Raw genomic sequence first — 22996 nt, 5'->3', positions numbered from 1 at the left:
CTGTCATAAGGTGTTCCCTGCATGAGTAACATGTTACTGCTGAAATAAATAAGAAATCATTTTCAAGACACTCAAATCCTCTTTGGTATGGTTTACATTTTTCTAAACCCTCAATTAAATTTCACCTCTTCAATGTGCACACCATCAAAAAGTTGTACCAGAAGAATTTTTATTACTTATAAAATCCCATTTACACAGTCCAGTAATTAAAGGAAACACGCAATACTCACGTGCGCACACACACACACAGACAGACACACACACACACACACACACTCACACACACACTCACACACACACACACACACACACACACACACACACGCACGCACGCACGCAAAATAAAACAGAACTTCCCAAGCAATCAAATTGTCAAAGATGTTTTTGCTCAATGAATCTTCTCAAAAGATGTTTACAAGTGTATGACTGGATGATTAAACTAGCTTGTTGTGCATGTGTGCCACATGCCACACACACAAAAAAAAAAGCAGGAAAAGTAGAGGAAATTTAACATAGCCAAAACATCTTAAAGACAGAAGACAATGGTGTCTGTGTCGCCCCATGATGCAAATAAAGAAGCAGAATGAGCTTTATCTATTGAGGATGAACATCTCTTGCATCACAGTGACAATCTCTTTGCAGTGTTTGCGTGTGCGTCTGGGACAAGAGGCAGCTTGTCAAGGGAAAAAAAAACAAACAAACAAAAAAAAAAACATCCATAACTGCACAGCAGCTGAAAGAGAAGAGGGACTGCAGGACAGGCGTCATCCTGCAATCACTGAGCAACTCCCTTGATTTATACAAGAAGATAAAGACTAACCAAGAACCCAACCCGAACCCCTCGACTACTTACTAAGAATGGAACGACTAACAGTGATATGAATTGGCTTGTAACAGTAGTCAGCAGTGTAAAAAAAAAATAAAAATCTATACACAGTTGAATCTCCTATTACGTTGACGTGAAGCTGAGGTTTCAACTTATGAGGCTTTGCTCATTGATTATATGCATTTTACCCCAAAATAAAACTTGTTAGAAGCTAAGAAGAATGTGTTTCATGATCCAGTACAGCGGCGAGTTTCGGCAAAGGTAGAAGATGATTTGCATATGCATGAGAGCCCTTCTGAAGAGAACGAGTGGCAACATAAACAAGAGTGCAGGGGAGCCTCCAGCTTTTTCGAGTCAAGGATGCACCGTTCGGCCACCTCTCAGCTCTCGCCTCACTAATTTCATAATAAATATTTGAGTAGAACTAGGCCAATCGACAAGACAGTCATATGTCTGTCAATGGATGTCATTGACCCTGAGTGTGGGTTCATGTGTGAGTGTGTGCGTGTGTGTGTGTGACCATTTAACCTGTGACCAAGTCGGTACGTCAGTCGCCATATGAAAAGAGAACAGCGGATGCATCCGAAGATGTTAGTCCACGCCGAGGGAGCGGAGCTGTCTTTCGATTTCATCGTCAGATATGCCGACTTTTTTGGACGATGCGGCGGCGGCGCCGGGGATGTTCTTTCCTGCAGCCGGAGCTTTGATCATCTGCGCACACAAATGGAGACGGTAAAAATGAAAACAAGCTTACTGGCATTTTTTTTGTCCGGCGGGTACAATATATGACAAGATCCAGAACATGATTTCTTATCTAATATCCTGGCCATTTTTTTTTTTTTTTGTCCGGCGGGTACAATACATGACAAGATCCAGAACATGATTTCTTATCTAATAGCCAATTTCGAGGCAGCTTCGGAGACTTGTGTTCTCGCTTTTCAGCTGTGCTGCTGCTCATTGTACAACGATGGGAAGGGAGCTGCAATAACTTACAAAAACCTCCAGGGGGAGCCCCGCGCATAGCAGACGGCCGGCCTGCCATTGAGAAGCTGAGAGCTCAGCTCCACCTTGTGGTACCTTCTTGTGCTCACGCCACTGAAAGCCATCAGCAGAGCTCAAAGCTGATTCCCGAGCATTATTACAAGGAGGCAAATCACCTCAAATTATTTTGCGCTATCATTTAACGATTTCAGTATTTGCTTTAGATCGGGATCGTTATCAGGCTTCTCACAGCTTGCTGATGAGCTGATCATTTGTATCTGGTGCGTTCTAAACATGCTTGATGGGGGACCGGAGTTGGGTTGGCCAACTTAAGGGATGTATTTCGTAGTGTTCTACGTTGGACAGCCACTAAGACACGCTCTCATTTGGACCTCCTCACCTTTCCAGAGATCTCGATACCAATTTCATCCAGAACTTGGTTGACAATGTCCTGAGATTCCTCTTCATCTCCAGATTCATCCAAGAAGTCATCCAAGGTATCGTTTACTAAAAAAAGAAGAGGGGACGGGGGGGGGAACAACTCTTTTAAGGACAAGGATTTTTACCCCCAGTTTGTTCTTTCGAGAGTGAAAAATACTGATTTTGATCGTGATATTTTAGCTGTAGTTGGCAGCGTGGTAGGCTTCCTGTGTGATATGTGCTCTCGCCATGCTTGCGAGTGTGTGTGCGTGTGTGTGTGTATCCTTACTCATCTCCTCTGTCATGCCCATCTTCATATTTTCCTTCTGGAAATCCTGCATGGTTTTCATCGTCTTCTGCGGATCCATCTTTTTGTTCACTGCTTGCATTGTCTGCAGATATGATTGGGATCGAAATTTGAGTTGAGGGCTCTCGGTGTTCCTGTTCCTAGACAAGCTAAATGTTTGCATTATATCCTCATATGAATATATCAACGTGATATAGATTATAAAACAAGACTTTGTCAATGATCAGGAAAAGAAACGGAGAATCTACTTTGGTGCAGCGTCGTCTCATGCGACAGACATTCAAGATAAATTCCACTCTTGTTGTGTCATGCCACAAAGCAAGTGCTCGTAGACGGTGCCTAACTATTCACTTCAGCTGAATGACGTAGACACTCGTGATTAGGCCTCATTAATTCAGGGCTTCATTCGAGCTGACCTGCGTGTTTATGGCGGTGTGACTCTGAAATGAGTGGATAGCTTCTGGGCTTTTTGTTCCCCGCGCATCTCATGAGCAAAGCTGAGATTCCGCTTCACGCCCACACTTTTAACGGCACGCAAAAATATAGATACCGAAACGAGTTCAGAAACTAAGCAACGGTGACGCAGCTAAACTTTTTTTTTTGACTTTCATCATGATAGGATTAAAGGCCTTTGATTGACAGAACGGTTATTCTCACCAGTGCCAAAATGCACCATTGAGTGTGTGTGTTTGTGTTTGTGTGTGTGTGTGGGGAGGGGGGGGGGCGTCATGTTCAGGAGAATACCTTTGCTGTGGAAGACATGGCGCCGGCCATCTTCATTTGGGAGTTCATGAGCTTGGTCTGAGTATTCATGGAGGTAACTTTGGAGCTGACGGCGTACGTGCGGTTCTTCTGCTTCCTCAGCTGCACCAACTGCTTGGCGAGGATCTTACACGCCTCCCGGTTACCACTCTTGGCCATTTTCTTGATCTCCGCTTCCTGGAGGAGAGAATCAATATTGCAGGACACTTTCCCGGAAAATTCAAGTGGAAAATCTTGCCGGTCGTCTTCAGTGGTGATAATCATGCATTTCTAGTCCAAGCGAATCGATACTTGCCTTGAGTCTTCTACATCAGAAACGCATATCACACAAATAAAAACAAGTATTGATAAACCAACAAACATACCGACAAAGCTCCCAAGGGAATCTCCGCGTGTGTAAATATAGATATTAGAACCGCAGCCCGTCTGGCTGAGGCCACATTCAGTGGCACGCAAATGCACGGCTTTTTAAGCTTTGGTAAACATCAGAATCTACTCGAATACCCTCAGGCATCCAGGTTGTGGGCGCGAGCGTGTGCCTACGCTTCCCAAGAGACGATAGTGAAGGTCCCGGTTAGAGGAAGCTGGCCAGGCCTTTGAGCAGACGTGTTTTTCTTTCATGCGCGTGTGCTGCAAGCATCTTTATCGGAAATCATTAATTATTCATGGCTGAAACTCGGTGCAACAGACAACAGAGTCTGGCATGCATTAGTGTCAGACCTGCTGTGAGAACTTAAAACGAGTACAATAAAATTTGGAGAGAGGAGTAGGTCAGAAACAGAGGGAGAAGGGGATTCTTACAATGCCCGCTGCACCCACCTCAGACAATTGCAGAAGTCGTAATGAACAAAGGACACAATTATGCCTGAAGCAGGCATGGCAAATGGAGGTTTTTGTGGTGCGTAGCCAACACCTGTGAGCCTTAAAGCCAGACAGATGCCTGAACAACAGCTGGAAAACGTGTTGCTGCGGCGGTCATTTCAATGAAGCCGAAGGCAAAGCAACACTGGGCTCAAAACGTGTAAGATCACAAACGGATTGCTATTCATAAATGTGACTGAACATTTAAAAATGCGGTCGATACCAAGTACCGATACCACCAGTAATCACAGTATAAACATTTCAATGAACACAACGACAGATAATTCTTAATTTGATTCCCCGATGCGTCAAATAGCTGCAGCGTAGCACCAACCGCTCGCAAAGAAGACTAACTGAATGTCAGATTGTTTGATTGATTGATTTATTTGGCTTTTTGGCTGATATTGGAATCATTCAAGAGGACCCGATACTTTGAAATAAGGCCGTGTCATCTCGATGCCAAGACCTGGCTGGACTCAATACTCAGCCATCCCTACTTTTCAAAGGTTTGAAAAAGAGACACGGTAGTTACGCTCTTTGTTAAAGACACGTGTGTCAAACTCATGGCCCGGGGGCCAAATCTGGCCCCCCCAGGTCAATTTATGTAGCCCAAGAAAGCAAATCACACGCGTCAACTTGCTAAGATCTGTACTAAAATGTCAAATTGTCATGTGTAATAAATAACATTGAGATTTTGCAATATTTTGTTTTCACAAGACCAATTCTTACCTAATTTCTACATAAAAAAATCATTTTGATGTCACGTTTTAATTTCTTCTGATGGTTCAGTTTGGACTTGTGGAAGCTGTAAACTATAAATCATCAAAATGTTTGAAAATAAAATCATGAAGCGTTTCACATATAGAGTGCACTTTGTGAATTTCACCACATAAAGTTTTCCACAATATTCTAATTTCGTGAGCTGCACCTGTATTTTGCAATTTGTGCTTTTTTTTTTTTTTTTTTGCTGGAGAAAGTGCAAGCGTGTGCAACTACTCAAATGTAGGTCATTCCCCCGCTCTTAGTGCTAAGTTTCCTCTATTCCTAACATGCAAACGGAGGTTGGAAAACCTCAACTAATTAGTGCAAATGTGAAATTAAAACCTTGTCCCCCCCGGGGGAGGTAATTATGTCCCGTATGATATTTACTTAATACAATAAAGGCGAGAGGACACGTCTTGTTTCTTTCATCCGGCAGTGAGAAGGAAACGCTGTGTGCTTTTGTCCAAACAGCCTTTTCGTGGATGTGTACTGAATGTGGATGTGGACATGCGATAAAGAGGAATGGTTGCATGTTTTGCCCGCAGCAAAGCCGCCGCAGCAGATCCATCATGTCTATTAATTGAGACCCATTAGTCCGACTGACAGAATCCCCGTCGTAGCAAGTGGAAGCGGCATCGCTCTGCCTCTCTGTGTTTATAAAGGGGTCGTGGTAGGATTTGATGTGTCTCCCGTTGTTGTTGTGTGTTCGGGTCTCACCAATTGCTTCTCTTGCCTCTCCAGGGTCAGTCTGTCTCTTGTGATCTGTCGCTGGGTGCCGCGTAACTCCCTCGACTGTTCCTTGATGACGTCTTAACGACAGACAGAAAGAAAAGACTTGTCAAAAATGCTCGGTTATAGATTGTCACAACTTATGCAGCTAAAGACATTCTATTGATGCATCCTGCAAATGTGAAATTAAAACCTTGTCCCCCCCGGGGGAGGTAATTATGTCCCGTATGATATTTACTTAATACAATAAAGGCGAGAGGACACGTCTTGTTTCTTTCATCCGGCAGTGAGAAGGAAACGCTGTGTGCTTTTGTCCAAACAGCCTTATTCATGGATGTGTACCGAATGTGGATGTGGACATGCGATAAAGAGGAATGGTTGCATGTTTTGCCCGCAGCAAAGCCGCCGCAGCAGATCCATCATGTCTATTAATTGAGACCCATTAGTCCGACTGACAGAATCCCCGTCGTAGCAAGTGGAAGCGGCATCGCTCTGCCTCTCCGTGTTTATAAAGGGGTCGTGGTAGGATTTGATGCAATATGTGGAAATATGTGCAGAATGTGTCTCCCGTTGTTGTTGTGTGTTCGGGTCTCACCAATTGCTTCTCTTGCCTCTCCAGGGTCAGTCTGTCTCTTGTGATCTGTCGCTGGGTGCCGCGTAACTCCCTTGACTGTTCCTTGATGACGTCTTAACGACAGACAGAAAGAAAAGACTTGTCAAAACTGCTCGGTTATAGATTGTCACAACTTATGCAGCTAAAGACATTCTATTGATGCATCCATCCCATTTATTGGCTGTTCCTAAAAAGTGTGTCGGGCGGTACATTCCCACGAAACAGCGACGCTCCACAGACAAGCTTGCATCGCGACTGAGTCAGCTCTCCACCTCCCACGCAATCGCTAAGTGGCATCATGTGAGATAATGCCTGACCATAAAGCCACACAAGATTTGTGGAAGCAGGCCAGTGGTGTGACCTAACGCACACTTAAAACCTCTGTACAAATATAAATAAAGTCTAGACCTGATCTTGAGAATAAATGATTTAAAAAAAAAATTCTTTACAAAAAACAGTAACATTAAATAATACAATACAAATAGAAGCCAAAAAATACAATCCAGCAAAAAGAATCCAGTCCATAAATGCAAAGTAAATGAATTAATATGCCTAAAAATAACAATAATGCATTTTAATGTGCATACAGACAGAAAGAAAAGACTTGTCAAAAATGCTCGGTTATAGATTGTCACAACTTATGCAGCTAAAGACATTCTATTGATGCATCCATCCCATTTATTGGCTGTTCCTAAAAAGTGTGTCCGGCGGTACATTCCCACGAAACAGCGACGCTCCACAGACAAGCTTGCATCGCGACTGAGTCAGCTCTCCACCTCCCACGCAATCGCTAAGTGGCATCATGTGAGATAATGCCTGACCATAAAGCCACACAAGATTTGTGAAAGCAGGCCAGTGGTGTGACCTAACGCACACTTAAAACCTCTGTACAAATATGAATAAAGTCTTGACCTGATCTTGAGAATTATTGAAAAAAATATATTAATTCTTTACAAAAAACAGTAACATTAAATACTACAATACAAATAGAAGCCAAAAAATACAATCCAGTAAAAAGAATCCAGTCCAAAAATGAAAAGTAAATGTATTCATATGCCTAAAAATAACAATAATGCATTTTCATGTGCATACGTTTTCGACAACAGTCGACAAAATGACCAAAGGTTAATTTTGTTACTTTCTCTTTGACCTTTAAGTCGTTGGGGAATAATTGAAAATGTAGGATGTTCAGCCAAAGTATTTTTAAAAAAGGAATATACTGAATACATTCTGATAACAGAACAGAGTAGTTGGAACCAAGTGTACAGTCCAATTCACTAACGGTTGGAATTCATTTGGAAGGAAAGATAAAGTTGGGGTGACTGTGACACCTTGGATGGGGAAGGGAGACTTCCAGAAACTGACGGGAATTCTGTTTTATGGAGCATCAAGTTCCTATGAAGTCGGTGGATCCACGTCACATCGAGTTGGACCATTTGCGAGAGCGAAACGTGAATACGTACAAGGTGACGCAGCAAGTACGTCTTCAAGTGGGAGGGATATCGTCCTACAAATACAAGTGATCAACCCTCCCCAAACCTCCCTTTTCCTATCACCTAAAAACCCGAAACCATTTTCAACCCGAGGCTAAAATTGATGCGACGAGACAGGAGCAAATAAGGACATTTGGTGAATTTTGCCCAAGAGGAAGCTCAGATGATCTGATTTTGGCTTGGTTACACCCAGGCGATGGTAAGAACCAAATATGGACCATCGGTAATGATGAAACTAGGATGACAATGTAAGGAAGAGGAGGTAGATCCTGGAAAGACACTTGCCTTGACATGCACTAATTATGCATTTTGTTTTGTTTTCTTTTAGGAAAATGGTTTGCGGTGCAGTGCGGGATAAGATTTAAGATGTCATTTGTTCTGACATCCTCCACTTGCACTCTATATAATCACAATTAACTATGGATTGAATTATTAATTCGGTTTGATCGGGGCTGGCTCTTGACCTTGTCATGCTTGATTATCAGCCTGAGGAAAATACTTTCCAGATTGAGAGACCACTCAGAAATTTGACAACGCTATCTATAATCAACTACATTATTTTTCCCCCCACTATTGTAGCACTGTACGGACTAAAATTAACGTCGGTTCATTACAACAGCAGTCGTCCCAACAGTCAGAGAGATGATACTGTACGTTATGATACACATAGAAATGATACTATACATTGTGATTGATCGATCGATCGATAGTAACCAAACCTAAACTACAATTAGCATTTAATGTACCTTCAAGGAAAATATTTAAGCGAAAATGATCATGTTAACCAACCGGTGTTCTATTTAAAAGGGAGAACTACTATCGTGATCAGGATGATACAACCATCATATATGTCCAATAGTATATTTTTAACGGCATTTGTCAGCATTTTCTTGGCAGCCGAAGACCATGTTTTAAATGTAAATGTAAATGTAATGGAAATTATTGGCACAATGTTGAGAGTTAACAATAGGTCCAGTGAGTCATGGGGAAAATCTAAAACAAGTCAAACGGGTTCAAGTCGAAGGCGAACTTTGAGGTATGGACCGACACACAGATACCGTCTCGAGCTCAAAACACAACTTAGCTTAGCTTGTCACACTAAACAAAACTTACCGTCGACGGTCTTCTTCTTGAAAAGTGAAGCCATCGTTTTGCTTTCGAAATAGACTTTTGTATAAAATACGAAGGTTGTACAGATACACTAAAACAAACTACAGGCGTAACTAAGAGCCGTGTTTGATGGAGCGATCGGCCAGCCGGTATGTTAGTTTAGCAGCGTCAGTGTCTTCCTGGTGTCGGGTTGTTCCTCCCTCAGCTGACTGGCTCGACCGCTTGTGTGACGTCATTTGAAACGCTCCCAATGCTGCCTTCGAGTATACTCGTAAAACATGTCAAATTGTTTATTAATCGCACGACGAATAGATTAAAAATAGACGAGGAACCCGTTGTTTTGCTTTCTTCGAGAAACGAACATTTCATTTAATTTTGAGCACAGCTACAGCACAATAGCTGCAGCAGAAGGATGTCGAAAGTCAGTGTGAAAGTTACCATTTCTCTTGTTGCCAGAAGTAGATCAAGTCATGAAGGCAGCACCAACATTACAGAAGGGATTATATTGGAATGGATATTTCTTTTGGATTGAAAGAACAAAATGCATCGACTAGACTCGAGTGACAACACTTTATCACTTAACCCAATTTTTAAAATAATATTGAATGTACACTCAATTGATGAAAGAGAGAAAGAACGAACGAAAGAAAGAAAGAAAGAAAGAAAGAAAGAAAGAAAGAAAGAAAGAAAGAAAGAAAGAAAGAAAGAAAGGAAGGAAGAAAGAAAGAAAGAAAGAGCTTAATCTATTTATGCTCAAATACTTGACATTTATCATATACCTGCCTTGGCAAAGATAATAATACACAGTTTTTATTGACATTGTCGCAAATGTAAGGCTTTTATTATTACAGTTGTAGGTGTCCCTCAATTCAAGGAACAGGCGAGACGTTTTCAGGCGTGTGCTTCATTCTATTTACAGATTGGTACCATCATAGAGCGTATGCTCATTGCCATCAAGCACAGCGAAACCTAATTGCAACTGAATCAAGTTCAAGACAAAAAATCCTGAGGCATACAACTGTCCTTTTGTAAGCACAAAGAAAATCTCTGGTATCTCATTCCGCAAGCCAAGGGTGCTAATCTAAGATTTGAAATTTAAGATCTGTTTCTTCTTTCTGTGGCTTTCATCTGTCCTGGACACACTATATTTGTCTCCCTGGGACCTTAGTCCATAAAGCTGTCTGACATGGAGGGGAATGGAGATAACCTAAAAGTATACTTGGCCTTCTTCCTTTGTATACAATGGTGCTTGACTGGGTAAATTTACCTTTGTCATTCATATTTTTCTTTTAGTTCTCTTTGGAATTATGCATGCATGATGCATTAAGAAAGACAAAAGTGGAAGTGGTTTTAATAAAACAGCAGTTTCTGCCGGTGATCTCGAACAAATGGCAACAACAACAAAAAAACAACCCCATAAGCAAACAAACAAACAAACAACAAAAATGCCCCACAACTCTTCACAGCATGTTTTCTCAATTTCATTCCATAACTCATCCTCCCAAGGGATGGGGTGGGGGGCTTCCCCTCCCCTTCTATTGTGTATTCATATTGTCTTATTTCATATTGATGCTGAGGGCAACTTTATGTGGCGAGGTGGGACTCATGAACCATAACCAACCCAATTTAGTGCATGTGTGCGCTGGTGTTGGTGTGGTGGGTGGCAGAAATGGTGGGAGATGCCAAGTTATGGCTGGAGGAGAGGAGAGAAGGAGAGAGGGGTGACTTTGTGAAGGAGGAGTGTGGGGAGGATGGGTAGCCCGCGGCTCTTCTATCTCTGAGGATGTGTGTGTGCAGTGGCATGTCTTCCTGAGGCGTTGTTCTTGTTAAGGTTATTAGGGAAGATGTTTGCCACTAATCACTGGAGGACTATGGGGACCCCCGCACTAAATGGGCTCATCATCATAGGGCCTCCGCGGTGATGAATCTGGCCCAGAGCATTTAGGACTCCTTCAGGTATACAAACCCTGCAACGTGGCTAGTGGAAAAGTCGCTCGGTCTGTTTATTCAAAACGTATTTTTGGGGTCAACGCAAAAGCTTTTTGTATTTCTGTCACTTATGTCAAAGAGGTGGTTCAATTGCATGAAATGGAGGAATGAAAATGAACCTTTCTAACACGTCTGTTTGGCATCATCAACGGTTGAGTAGTTTGACTTGACCTTATACAATGGTTAATTTCTCTTTATATTTGTTAAAATCTTCCTTTAAGCATTGCCTGTGCAGTGAATTAAGATTCACAACTGTTGAATGAAAACCGGTCGCCGTTAAGGCACTACGAAGAAGCACTTTCACTGAAAAACAAAGAGGCAGTTTAATCTGTTTTATTCTCTTTTATCAGTGAAATATCTTCATTCCCAATTTGCCCCAATTAACTCTTATCTGGCATCGCTTTCTTCAGTGAAATATCTTCATTCCCAATTTGCCCCAATTAACTCTTATCTGGCATCGCTTTCTTCAGTGAAATATCTTCATTCCCAATTTGCCCCAATTAACTCTTATCTGGCATCGCTTTCTTCCTCCACTTCTCCTCCTATGTCTAACATTTAGCCTCGGGTGATACGTAATGTTAAAAAGCCCCACACACAGAGCGTATGAAGGGGGGCACGCGAACAACACACACGGTGGAGAGACTTTTCACGTGTGAAATGAGAACTCGGAACAATCCACGGGAGTTGCGGCCATAAAGCGCACCAAGCTATTAAGCTTTAAGGTATTATTGAACAATTCGCTCAAATTCCCTTACTTGTGACGTTGCTGTAGGCTGAGAACTGGCTTCCCTCCCTACCCCCCCTCCTCTGTCCAGATAATCCGATTCGAAAATCCGGATTGAGTTCGCTATGTAATAGCTATTGTCATGTTACTGTATTTGTGCCACACCGAAACTAAGTTTCATCAATCTGGATTCTTAATATGCCGTCGCTCTAATGTGGCTAAATAAAGTGATAACCTCATACATGTACTACCAATAACAACAAAATCTGCGAAATGCATCATCTGATCTCATTTAACTGTACCTAATGCTGGAACCAACGGGTGTATTTGTTTCCTCTGCCTCAAAACAACAAAGCCTTCCTTTCATGTCCGTGTTGTCACACAATAGAATTTCTACAATATACGCTGTCTGTGCTGTCCACAAATCCCAAATGATAATTACACATCATATATGTCTGTTTCTTCAAACATTCCAGTGCTCCTGCCATGTAACAAGTCTGAAATATGTCCATATGCAAACGCGGAGCGACATGGGGCCGTGATGGGAGGCTGGGGGGATTTTGTAAAGCAATGCTGCTGTCTGATGGATGGATTCCACAATGGTACTCAGACGGAGGTAATAGAATGAGGCGGGAATCATATGAATGTGTATGTGTGGAGAGGTGGGGGGAGGAATGTCACATCTCTTGGGAGGGCTAATTGAAGAACACGGATTGAAACAAGAACCGCAACTCAGATTGCCATTTGGGGCTGAGGACATCTGGAAGACAGCGGGCGGCCAAGAGGAGCGACGCGGAAATCAACGAGGAGACGCTTGACGGGCAACAGGGAGGGCAGCGATGCGCCAATAAATCGACTGAGCGAATCCACTACTCGCGTCTACCCGTGGGACGACTCCTGCCACGCTCACGGGTACAAAACAGCATCAGGGAATTATGGGTAGGAAGAGATTACCCCCCCAGCCCCCCGTAGTGCTTGCTCATCATCACTTCCAACTCCAATGTTCCCCCCCCCGCCTCCCAAGCTCCTGCCCGGAAATATTCAGCATGCGCAGGTTGCACTTGGGCCGCACATCTCGTCGACACGCTGATGGGTTTCGCGAGTAAGGTCGCACTGCCGCGTGTTATTGCGCGAACTTGCTGCCGGCGCCAATTTTGGATGTCACACATGCTCCAATGATGTTGCCTTTTATCCACAGGTCCATCTTGCCCAAGGAGGCCAATCTGTGGGCGGATAGACCCGACACGCATTAAAGCACCTTTTCCTACGGCTATAAGCGCGTGCGGCCAACCGTCTTCATCCGGAAGCCAGGCTGTGACCACAAGATGTAGGCTGCTGGTCCCAGCAGGAGTCCGACTCAGACACACCATCAGCAGAAGGGAATTGAAGTCATTATGACTGGAAGGGTAACGGAGGACAAGTTATTCACTCTGTAAATGAAGGTGAAGGTTTAGAAAGTAGTTTGAGGGTGTCGATACATTAAATTGGAAATACCATTCGTCAAATTTGTGTCCTCTATCAGTCTGCACCAAAATAGTGGAGGTGGCCCAAAAAAACTACGCCGAGTAAATATTTTCCTGCTCAAGTCGGATCACATTTGCCAATGGCGTAGTTTGTTAGCCATTTGTGCGATGTTGTAAATTCTTGGAGTTGAGTCAATATAACTTCAAGTAGCCGTTCTGACTTTCACATTCCACCCACACTAAAAACTTGTGCTTTTGTTAACTTTGTTCTGACTATATTTTGGTTTTGTTCCATCATATTGCCCCTTTTTTCATGCCTACTTGTTTTCGGTTTTCGTTTCTCCCTGTTCTCATCAGCCCCCGGTCCTTGCGTCTACCAATCGGATACCTTCTATGTGATTTTGACAATAGAATATCCATGATTAAAATGAAAAATGACTTGTGGACAATGAAACCATGTGCATTTTTTTTTTTGGGGGGGGTATGATTTAACCACATATCATACACATTGTATTGAACGGATCAGTACAGCACAAAACATATGGAAAATATGCTGGTATATGTATAAATGTTTGAATGATCTTAATGATGACTGAATGATTCTGACAACAAAGGCACTTTATTGTTGAGAATTGTGCAAGTTACCGCAGCGCCACACTAGCAATTTTTTAATCGCTCGTGTGTCTTTGGTATTTAATATTTTTGGACAGATAAGTCAAGCAGACGACAGCCCGCTGCATTTATGACTGTATATTATTTCCCGATTAGTTCAGGGGAAACACACTGGAGTAGTGTCGTCAAATATCATTATTAGATTTCTTCTTGGTTAATTTGCTTTTACCTCTGCGGGGGTGAGTTTTGTGCGTAGTAAATTGGACGGAGAGCGACTTCTGTGCTTCAATTTTACGCATATCCACGAGACACAGAAATATTTTACTCCAAATTCGGCGCTATTTTGTTTTTTACGAATGCGCTGCAAGAATTTTAGACGGAATGCTTAATGCATGTCAAAGTAGCATTTAACCCTTCAACATGGAGTCGTATTGGTCATTGGATGGATTCCCCCTCAGTCGAAATGACCCCCGCATTTGAGCACTTCATCATCTCATTAACTCTTAGCCAGCGGCCAGGGCAGCTCCATTATCTTCACACATGCAGAATGAGCGGTAAAACTGGAGGGTGGACTAAGTAATTATGTGCCTTTCAAGTCAGGTTCGTGTTGAGACTCGGAAGGGAGTATCGGAAATCCTCTGGTCACTTTATCAAGAGACGTACTTTTAAAGGGGGGGTGATTTCACACAAACAAGGACCCCGCTGCGAAAAAGAAGCCCTTCTTTGCCATTGCAATCAAAACTCTCATTACCATTCAAGGGATTGCTATTTACGACAAGAACAATTACTAGTGAACGTTCAAGACTGAGATAATGAAAAGAGGGAAGCTTGGTGCTTTTGTTGTACAAAAAAAAATGACCTTGGATTATTTTGTTGGTTTTTTTTTCCCCCCGCCCGTTTGCAGCTCACTTTCCATTAATGTACAAAAGAGTCTATGTTTCTCATTAAACTGGTGCCACATTGAAAAATAGACTAATGAGTTATTTGGTGTCTCACACTGATTTCAAAAATGAGCACTCAAGTTGTCGTAAATTCGACACAAATGGTGGTGTTTATCCCGTTACAACGCCTTGCGGAATTGCAATGTGGGCATCACGTGGAATGAAAAGCCACTGACACGACGCCGCACCATGGACTGGGAAATACAATAGACGTGTGTGTGCGCGTATCTACAAAACGTATACACAAGCCAGCAAGAACACTATCCATGCATTTTCTGCAGCATTTATCCTCATTAGAGTTATGATGTTGTAGGAGCCCGTCTCAAATGACTTTGCCCAATCGGCTGGGTACACCCTGGATTGGTCGCCGGTCAATACACAAACAACCATTCGTAAGCACATTCTTTTTCCTCAAATGGACAATTTAGAATCTTCAATGAACCTCATACGTAGACTAATTTGAATTGCGGGACAACACTGAGCCGAGCTGAGGATTCGCGGGCATACAAGAGCCTATCCCAGCCGCCCAGCAGTAGGCAGGACACACCCTGAACTGAGTGCCATCCAATCACAGGGCACACTGTCCATGTACCGATTTAGGTATTTCCGTATTACGGATTTATTGATGTGAAGCACACCCCTAATTTTAAGAGATAAGTAATAAATACATTGTATTGCTTTCATTGAAATGTGTGCCTAATATTATGTCCAGTTGGTGGTAATATAGTCGACCTTCTTCCCTTTTTCCTCTTCGCCACGTGTCGCGTCCTCATCATAAGACTGCTCGGAAAGAGCTTCGGCAGGTCTGTGTCTCTCTCAAGGGGAAGAATGATAGCGATTATGTATTCCTGATGCTGCATTCTGCTTAATGTGACTTGTCATAAGCGGCAGTCAGCATCATCTCGCACCTGCTTCATGCGGACGGCAGGATAGATTTTTAATTAAACATCTTAATTAAACGCAATAGTCTTTTTTTTTTTTTTTTTTTTTTGCATCTCCACATTACACTTTCTCCAGTCAGTATCGCCAGACATTTTGAGCAGTTTTGTTGTGCGCCGCTCCTTCAAGGACATCGACAGACTCGAAACATCATCACAGCAGAACGAGTCTGGCATCGTAAAAATGTCTTTAGATCTAAAGCACAGAAGGCTCTTCTGCTATTCCTTTAAGGCTTATAGGATTAGAGAAAAAAAGCAAACTATTGCAAAACTTCAGAGTAATTTCTGTCCCTTTCCTTCTCTCCCTCCCCAGGCCCCCCATCCACCCACCCCCGTTAAAACCTCTCCTAATAATCATCACAGTGCCTCATTAAGAGAGGAGGCAGGAGCGGCTCCAGATGTTTGGTGGAAAACCCCCAAGGTCATGTGTCTGACACAAGAAATTCATGTCTTATCTGCGCTGGAATGTATAACTCTCAAGTGTGCAAAAGTGCCCGCCCGATGCAATACACAAGCGTGTGTCCCCGAAGGCACTTGGAGTGCTCTACTGCCCCACTTCCCACACCGGGGAAAGTACAGTGAAAGACGGTTTTGCGATGGGAACATTAGAGCGAGCTAAAGAATGTTGGAATACATCGCGAGGATAAAACTGCTTTTCAGCAGAGCCAAATTGAACTCACGCGATCATCAACTATTCATCGAGTCTTCACAATCGTCCTAAATTGATGACCCTATTTCTGTGACATCCAATCACAACAGGAGACGCTAACTGACTCATTTGCACGCCCAGTGTGAGATCAAAGTGAAAGAAAGATGGCTGAAAGTGATGGAAGCGCTAACCATTTGTCTGCCCCCCCCCCAGCCCCCAGGTCTCATCAGTCCCGACAACTCGAATGTGGATCTCGATGACAGCGAGCTGGGACGATCCAGGGAATAATAATAAATCATCTTGTTGTCTTATTTATGTCTCGCTGGGTGCATCGGTGCAGTGATGAAGAGTAAACAGGAGTAAACAGTACCTGTGTGTGTGTGTGTGTGTGTGTGTGTGTGTGTGTGTGTGTGTGTGTGTGTGTGTGTGTGTGTTGTTAAAAAGCTTGTTTCATTCTAGCAGGTTAATGATCAGATTTTTTTTTGGGGGGGGGGTGATTTTTTTTATTTGTCCAACCACAGTATAGAACAAGTACATAGTTGATTTTCAGAGGCCGTGCTGTGATGTATTAGAAAAAAAAATGAGAGCAAGATAAATCCTTTCCAAACCGTTCCATTTAGGTATCGATAACCTGTGCAACTCATTTTTCAACGGAATATTTCGGAATGGAAGTGAAAATAATATTCACAAACGTGCTCTTATAAATGGGTTTTGGTTGTGCTCAGAATGAACGAATAACGTTCAAACTCATTTCAAGGAGAGTCACGCCTGCCACAATTTAAAGTGGCTCTGATTAACCCCAAGTAAATTTCAGATGTTCTAGTAGGCTTCCACTGACATTTTTTTTCTTTCTAGCAAAAGCCTGAAGGGTTTGTGTTTATTACTAACTGTTCAGAATTCCTTTCACCTTATCTCAGGAGCACATTCCAGCTCAAGAAACATGGCCGCAAAGCATGTTGCTGCCACCCCGGCTTCACTTTCGGTCATTTCCATTGTTTAAACCCCGTCGGCTTAGTTTGTCAGCCAGTTGTCTTTTTCTCACAGATTTGACACATTACCAGACACGGTCACAGCTCTACAATCAGGCATTGCCAGGAAATGCATCATATTTAGCCTTATCCGTCTCTTGCAAAGTGATCGAAAACACAAACCGAGACCCAGAATCCAAATACAGTCCCAAATTTCCCTGACCTGCCATCAACACTTTCTCCACAAGATGCCCTCATACTCTTTCTTCTGTCCCTGCATAACACACAAAGCCAGACCACACAAGGCATCGCTCTACTTTTCCAGAATCTGTGGAATCATCAGAATGACAAGCGGCATCAATCAAGCCACAAAAACTCTAAATCCTTGCTTTGTTTGCGTTGCCTCTCATATTTTTCATTGCCGTGCTAACTCGTGAGGGGCTAAATATTAGAAACAGCTCTCAATGTGACGCCGCTATGCGGCATTGTAAAACTTAACCACCATGATAAACACCTCATCTAGAGCTGCTTTTCTTATCTGCTGTGCTTGTTAACAGAAAACAGACGTTTGCGTTTGGTCTTTCATTTATGATGTATGTGTACCTTGCGTTTCGGACAGTAACAAAGCAGTTTTGGACTTGACATTCTGGTCAGAAAAAAAAGAATATGTGAGTTCTGGGTTGTATAAAGAATATGATGCTATGTGGGACAGATACCGAAGTGTTTAGTTGATATGTACAAAGGCAAGTGTGTCCAGAGCAGATCCTTCCCTAATGGGTGTGTCTCAATGTGCTCCAGCCCTCTCTCACTTCTTACTCATAAGCCGAGAGAGAGAGAGAAAGAGAGAGAGAGAGAGAGAGAGAGAGAGAGAGAGAGAGAGAAAGAGAGGAACTCACCAAACAGCCAATCAGAGGAGGCCTGAAATCTTAACAGGAGTTTTTCCACTGGACTGGATTGTCACAAGTTTTTGTTCTACTTTGTGGCCCCGGGTGGTGCACAGCTGGAAACACTTTGTCAGTATTCAAGCAGGACGGCATGGCCATTGTATGTGTGAGGCAATATATGGAGGCTCGGAAGACTAAGGGGACACAACCAACCTGAAGCCCCCCCGCCCCGAGTCCCTGTCAGCTGAATCCAGGGATAGTCTCTCTCTCTCTCTCTCTCTCTCTCTCTCTCTCTCTCTCCCTCTTTCTCTCTCTCTCTCTCTCTCCCTCTCTTTCTCTTTCTCTCTCTCCCTCGCTATGAGCTGCCTGGATGTGATGTACCACCAAAGCTATGGAGCACACTTCCTCCCAGCAGAAGCCTACAAGTCCACATACTGCAACCACCATTACCAGCAACAGCAACAACAGGTGAGACTGAGAGCGCTTTCGTTGCAGGAGTGACGCCTTTGGTTGTTTAGACAAGCATACACTGAAGAAAAGGCTTCATCGGTTGAGGAATGAATAAGTGAACTCTGCTGGATAGATCAAAATGATTAAGCTCTAGAAAGATCCACAGTGCAAAAGTAGGCGAACAAGTTGAAGGGGGCTGGGGGGGCAGTTTTAATTTCGATGTCTGGATCCGAGAAAAAACTTTGGTTCAGGTGGTATAAGATGGGATCTTTTGTCTTTTAAAAAAGTGGGAGGACTTTAAATTTTTCATATTTTTGTTGTAATGTCACCAAACCGCCCAAAATGCAGGTTGAGATGTCAGTCACTTGAACAAGGAAGTGAAACAAAAACAATCACACACACACACACACACACACACACACACACACACACACGGTTAGGTTGCCGTGGGCAACTCAGATGAGATTCTAATGTTTAACATGGAAAAAAATATATATGATTTGATATTAACGTGTGTAGGAACATTAATATAGGCCTGTGACCAAAGTCGCTTGCTACAATTATTCAGGTTCATGTTGGACGACCGTTTTGTGTATTTCCTGTCATAATCCCACCTTGCCATTTTGCATTTGCTTATTTTTATAAGACATATTCTTATATTTGTCCAAAGTAGTCAAGTTTGCCTGAAACACTTTTCTTGTCACTGTCGGGTGAAAAAAGAAAAAAAAACAGCATCCAAACACTGCAACATTTCCGGTGGTGTTTTAGCTTATATTGCCATCCAACATTCCAAAATTAATCAAACCCCAAAGTCGTATTCAGTCACTCAGCAATGCACTGACAAATCACCTATTTATTGTCATTGATTAAAATGGTCGGACACGTCGCCAGTGCCAGCTGTCCACCTCTAAGTCTATGCTCATGCACGAGCCGCAGAATAGAAAAAAAAAGGTCATTCTTCCAAATATAAACAAAAAAAACACCTCTAAGTCTATGCTCATGCACGAGCCGCAAAATAGGAAAAAAAAGGTCATTCTTCCAAAAATAAACAAAAAAAAACCCAAAACAACAACAACAAAAAACATCGACTGAGCTTACATCATCAACCCAAACTCCTTCTCAAAGGTCATAGAGCAATACAATAAATTCATAGGTGGAAATGAATTGGCAATTTGTGGTTGACCGATTCCATTTTTCTTAACAAAACAAGTTTACTCAAATGTATCTTTCTATTTTCTTTTTTTAATTGCTTGAAAAAAAAATCTGATTTTCAATCTTGAGGCAACAAAATGCAGCATGGGTCTCATGGCGTGATTGAGGAGGCTCTTCAGACAGGTGCGCATTCAAAAACTTTTTTCAACACTTTAAATTGCTTCATAAGGCATCAAAAGAGGAGAGAACAATGGGATTGATTTAGGGGGAAAAACACAAACTAGTAGGACATCAGAGGCTTCTGCCCTACAGTGACGACATTCAACCTGGTTGCCATAAGACTCGAATCAGTTCTAAAACTGCTTCAAGATTGAATATATAAGAAGAAAAAAAATGCAATAGTTTAATTGACCGCTCTGTTCATTCCATACTCGCTGTTTCCTTTCTCCTTCCAGAGGAAGCTGAGTGCTCACAGTAAGATGCACAACTGCTCGGGCCAGCAGCAAAGTGGAGGGCGAGGAATACTATCCAGAGATCCGTGTCTTCGTCCGGCTCCCGGAAGCGAATCTGGATGTGTATCATTACAGGATTTGGAGGTCAAAGACGGAACTCAACCAGCAGGAGCGGAGTACTTAAACTCCCGTTGTATATTGTTCACCTACTTCCAAGGGGACATCAGCGATGTGGTGGATGAACACTTCTCTCGGGCCCTCAGTCAGTCCGCTGGCCTTAATCGGGAGACAAAACCGAGCCGGATGCCTCAGACCACTGTCTCAAACTCTGCCGGATCATGGAAAGGTAAACGGAGCCAATGGGATTAGAACGGTTGCTCTAAAAAAATATATGACATTGGATCATTGAATTGCTTGACTTTGTTTTTGCTTCAGATGGCGAGTCTCTCCCGGAGGGTCAGAACAGTCCAGTTTGGAGCAGTACCTATCCATCCCATTCGGCCACCTGCCTCCCTTCTGTCTCCGTGTCAGTCCACCCAGAATTCTCCCCAAGCCCCATTTCCCTCAACCACGCCGATGGAGGCCTGTGGGCCGGTCACATGCTCTCTCAGGCCGGCCTCCAACCGCTGGCTAGCCTCACAGACAGCTGGACCTACAGTCTTAACTCCCAGAGCGCAAGCGGCTACCCCAACGTTCACGACGTCTACCATCCTCACCACCACGCGCACATCCATACTCGGCATCACCACCACCACCGACCGGTGTTCCATTCGTATCCAAGCCACGGCGCAGCACTGGAGTCGAGGTTCAGTCCTCTCCTGTTGCCCGGTGTGAGGAACCAGAGCCAGTCAGCAGCCAGTGCGGGGAGTTCTCCACACAGCGACAGCGCAAAGACAGAAATGGACCCCGGTAGCTGCAGCCCGGTCACGGCTTCATCTGTACCCTGGACCCCTTCGCCGCTCCACGGATCCTTGGAGTTGTACGATTCAGGTAGATTCGAAGCATCGCGCGTTTTGACTTGGAGGAATGGGGAATCACGATGTTTTATATTGTCTTTCCGCAGCTCACGAGCAGACCAAAGCCAAGTCATCGGTTTGGTTCTAACTGCCGATGCGCACGAGCGGAGGACTCAGCTTACGCTCGGCGGCGCCGTCAACATATGGCTGCAAAACAAGTACTGCAACGTGCAATATGGATGGACGCTTTCTACTACTGCTCCTGCCTTGTCGACATCATTTAGGATGGAGATGTGACGTGATGTAGCAGAAAAAGAGTGCATCTTCTCTTCTTCTTTCATGATTCATCTGCAAAAAAAAAACAAAAACAAAAAACCATTTCATTTTCAAGTGTTGACGCAGTTCTGTTACAAGAACTGCTGTTTGGAATGAGTCAATATCACTTTTTGTCCTCGACAGAATCAAATGCGTCGTCGTGACAATGTAGCAGAATAATGACACTGTGAAATCTGATAAGTGGCCAAACGTGCGCACAAAAACCAATACAAGGATAAATTTTGTTAAATGTGTTGGGGTTTTTTTTCCATTTTTTTTTCCCAGTGGATATGCATGACTTTAATATATCCCACACGCTGCTCAGCTAATTCGTGGTTAAATAATATGAAACCACATTTTAACACAGTCCATAGAAGGTTATTGGATAAAAAGAACATTTTCATAACCATATTGAACATGTTGCATGTGTCGCTGAAATTGTTGTCCACCCTGTCAAAATGGGCTCAGGGCCACTTTAAGAACCCCCCTCTGAGGTTTTCAGACGCATTTTGCTTTTTTTTCATTGGAGACCAAAGTAGTGGATACTTGCAAGTTGTAAATATTGAAACTATTTTGATCACATTGATCATCACATTGTGTTTGCAGTCAGATGTTGTCAAGCTTAACGTGTCCACTCTGTCATAGTGAATGACCAATTGATATAAATAACTTTCGGAACTTTGAAATCTATTTGTTAAACACGCTTGCCAAGTGACTCAAGGTTCATAATGTGCTCATAAAATGCTGACACGAGGCAAACAATGTCCACCCTGTCAGCAAGTTCGTACATTTTGCTGTTTACATGTAGATGGTCTGCTTGCAGTTTGTTTTTTGGGACCTCGGCCATTACGCATTTCTAAAAGTTTCAAAATCACTTTATAGCGTTATTGACTCGTATACCAAATGCCGACAGTTTTGCCTTTCAAAGTGTGCTTTTTTTTGTTTTTGCTGAATGATGTCTGTCCCTTCATGCTACCTTTGAATTTTTGCCTCAAAGGATTGCGTGTTGTATGTTTTGATACTGTATGTTTTTATTGTAAATAATAAATTATGATCTTCTATTTGCAAATGAAGCTGTTTTTGTGTCTTTACAATATTGGACACTCATTTAAAATCACAGTCGATTACATCAATTTGCATCCACAAAACTGGGCGTCGTTTCTGTGGGTGGAAAAACAAACACGAAATCAAACAGCGAGTCCAAAACAAGATTGATATGCGAGAATGCTGATTTCATAGTACAAAATATTTGCATATCTCGAACTAAAACGTTCGGGACCAATGTAGCTCTTGTAGCTTTAAATGACTCGCTGCCAGCAGTACCAGAGGAAATAAACCGCATTCCACAAATAGTTATTATAAGATACCATAACCGTTTCTTTTTTTTTGGCCTCTGCTCACAAAAACATGCGCCTTAAATCACACACACACAGACACAGTCGACAAAACAGCAAGAATGCAATTGTCTTGTCTGGACAGGAAGTTGACCGGACACGACAGACATAGACATTCAATGCTATTAGTTAGCCGCTTTGTGTCTTCTGTGATAGTATTCAAAATAGGATGAATACAGAAATACGCATCGGATGAATACAATCAAAGTGTTTTCAATTTGAAAAGTTAATTTTTTTGTAAACCC

At 42.9% G+C, this 22996-nt stretch overlaps 2 protein-coding genes across 3 annotated transcripts; one reads left to right on the top strand and one right to left on the bottom strand.

Moving 5' to 3' along the window:
* Positions 1–482: 482 nt before the first annotated feature.
* On the bottom strand, positions 483–9076 carry chmp2ba (charged multivesicular body protein 2Ba). Of its 2 annotated transcripts, none has more exons than XM_019895530.1 (6): positions 8868–9076; positions 6244–6335; positions 3279–3473; positions 2517–2619; positions 2208–2314; positions 483–1537 (listed from the first exon to the last, which is right to left on the bottom strand). In XM_019895530.1, the coding sequence occupies exons 1-6, from the start codon at positions 8899–8901 to the stop codon at positions 1418–1420; spliced, it is 651 nt and encodes a 216-aa protein (XP_019751089.1). In that variant the 5' UTR covers positions 8902–9076; the 3' UTR covers positions 483–1417. The 2 variants fall into 2 exon arrangements, with proteins under 2 accessions (XP_019751089.1, XP_019751088.1); XM_019895529.1 differs by lacking the exon at positions 6244–6335 and adding an exon at positions 5637–5728 and having other exon boundaries at positions 8868–9075.
* An 8963-nt stretch (positions 9077–18039) lies between these two features.
* On the top strand, positions 18040–22430 carry vgll3 (vestigial-like family member 3). Its single transcript, XM_019895554.1, has 4 exons — positions 18040–18500; positions 20090–20432; positions 20522–21076; positions 21150–22430. Exons 1-4 carry the CDS (start codon positions 18390–18392, stop codon positions 21188–21190), a joined length of 1050 nt encoding a protein of 349 aa, XP_019751113.1. The 5' UTR covers positions 18040–18389; the 3' UTR covers positions 21191–22430.
* Positions 22431–22996: the final 566 nt, after the last annotated feature.

This window comes from Hippocampus comes, unplaced genomic scaffold (assembly GCF_001891065.2).
Source record: "Hippocampus comes isolate QL1 unplaced genomic scaffold, H_comes_QL1_v1.1 scaffold237, whole genome shotgun sequence".
NCBI lineage: Eukaryota > Metazoa > Chordata > Actinopteri > Syngnathiformes > Syngnathidae > Hippocampus > Hippocampus comes.
The sequence above is the reverse complement of the archived record's forward strand: the minus strand, read 5'-3'. Positions and strand labels throughout refer to the sequence as shown.

Excerpts from the sequence above, each read along its gene's own strand:
- vgll3 (XM_019895554.1), top strand. The coding sequence starts at position 18,390 with ATGAGCTGCCTGGATGTGATGTACCACCAAAGCTATGGAGCACACTTC. Across the intron at positions 18,501-20,089 it reads ACCAGCAACAGCAACAACAG|AGGAAGCTGAGTGCTCACAG; the intron begins GTGAGACTGAGA and ends TTCTCCTTCCAG. Across the intron at positions 21,077-21,149 it reads CTTGGAGTTGTACGATTCAG|CTCACGAGCAGACCAAAGCC; the intron begins GTAGATTCGAAG and ends GTCTTTCCGCAG.
- chmp2ba (XM_019895530.1), bottom strand. The coding sequence starts at position 8,901 with ATGGCTTCACTTTTCAAGAAGAAGACCGTCGACG. Across the intron at positions 6,336-8,867 it reads CAAGAAGAAGACCGTCGACG|ACGTCATCAAGGAACAGTCA; the intron begins GTAAGTTTTGTT and ends TCTGTCGTTAAG. Across the intron at positions 2,315-2,516 it reads GGGCATGACAGAGGAGATGA|TAAACGATACCTTGGATGAC; the intron begins GTAAGGATACAC and ends TTCTTTTTTTAG.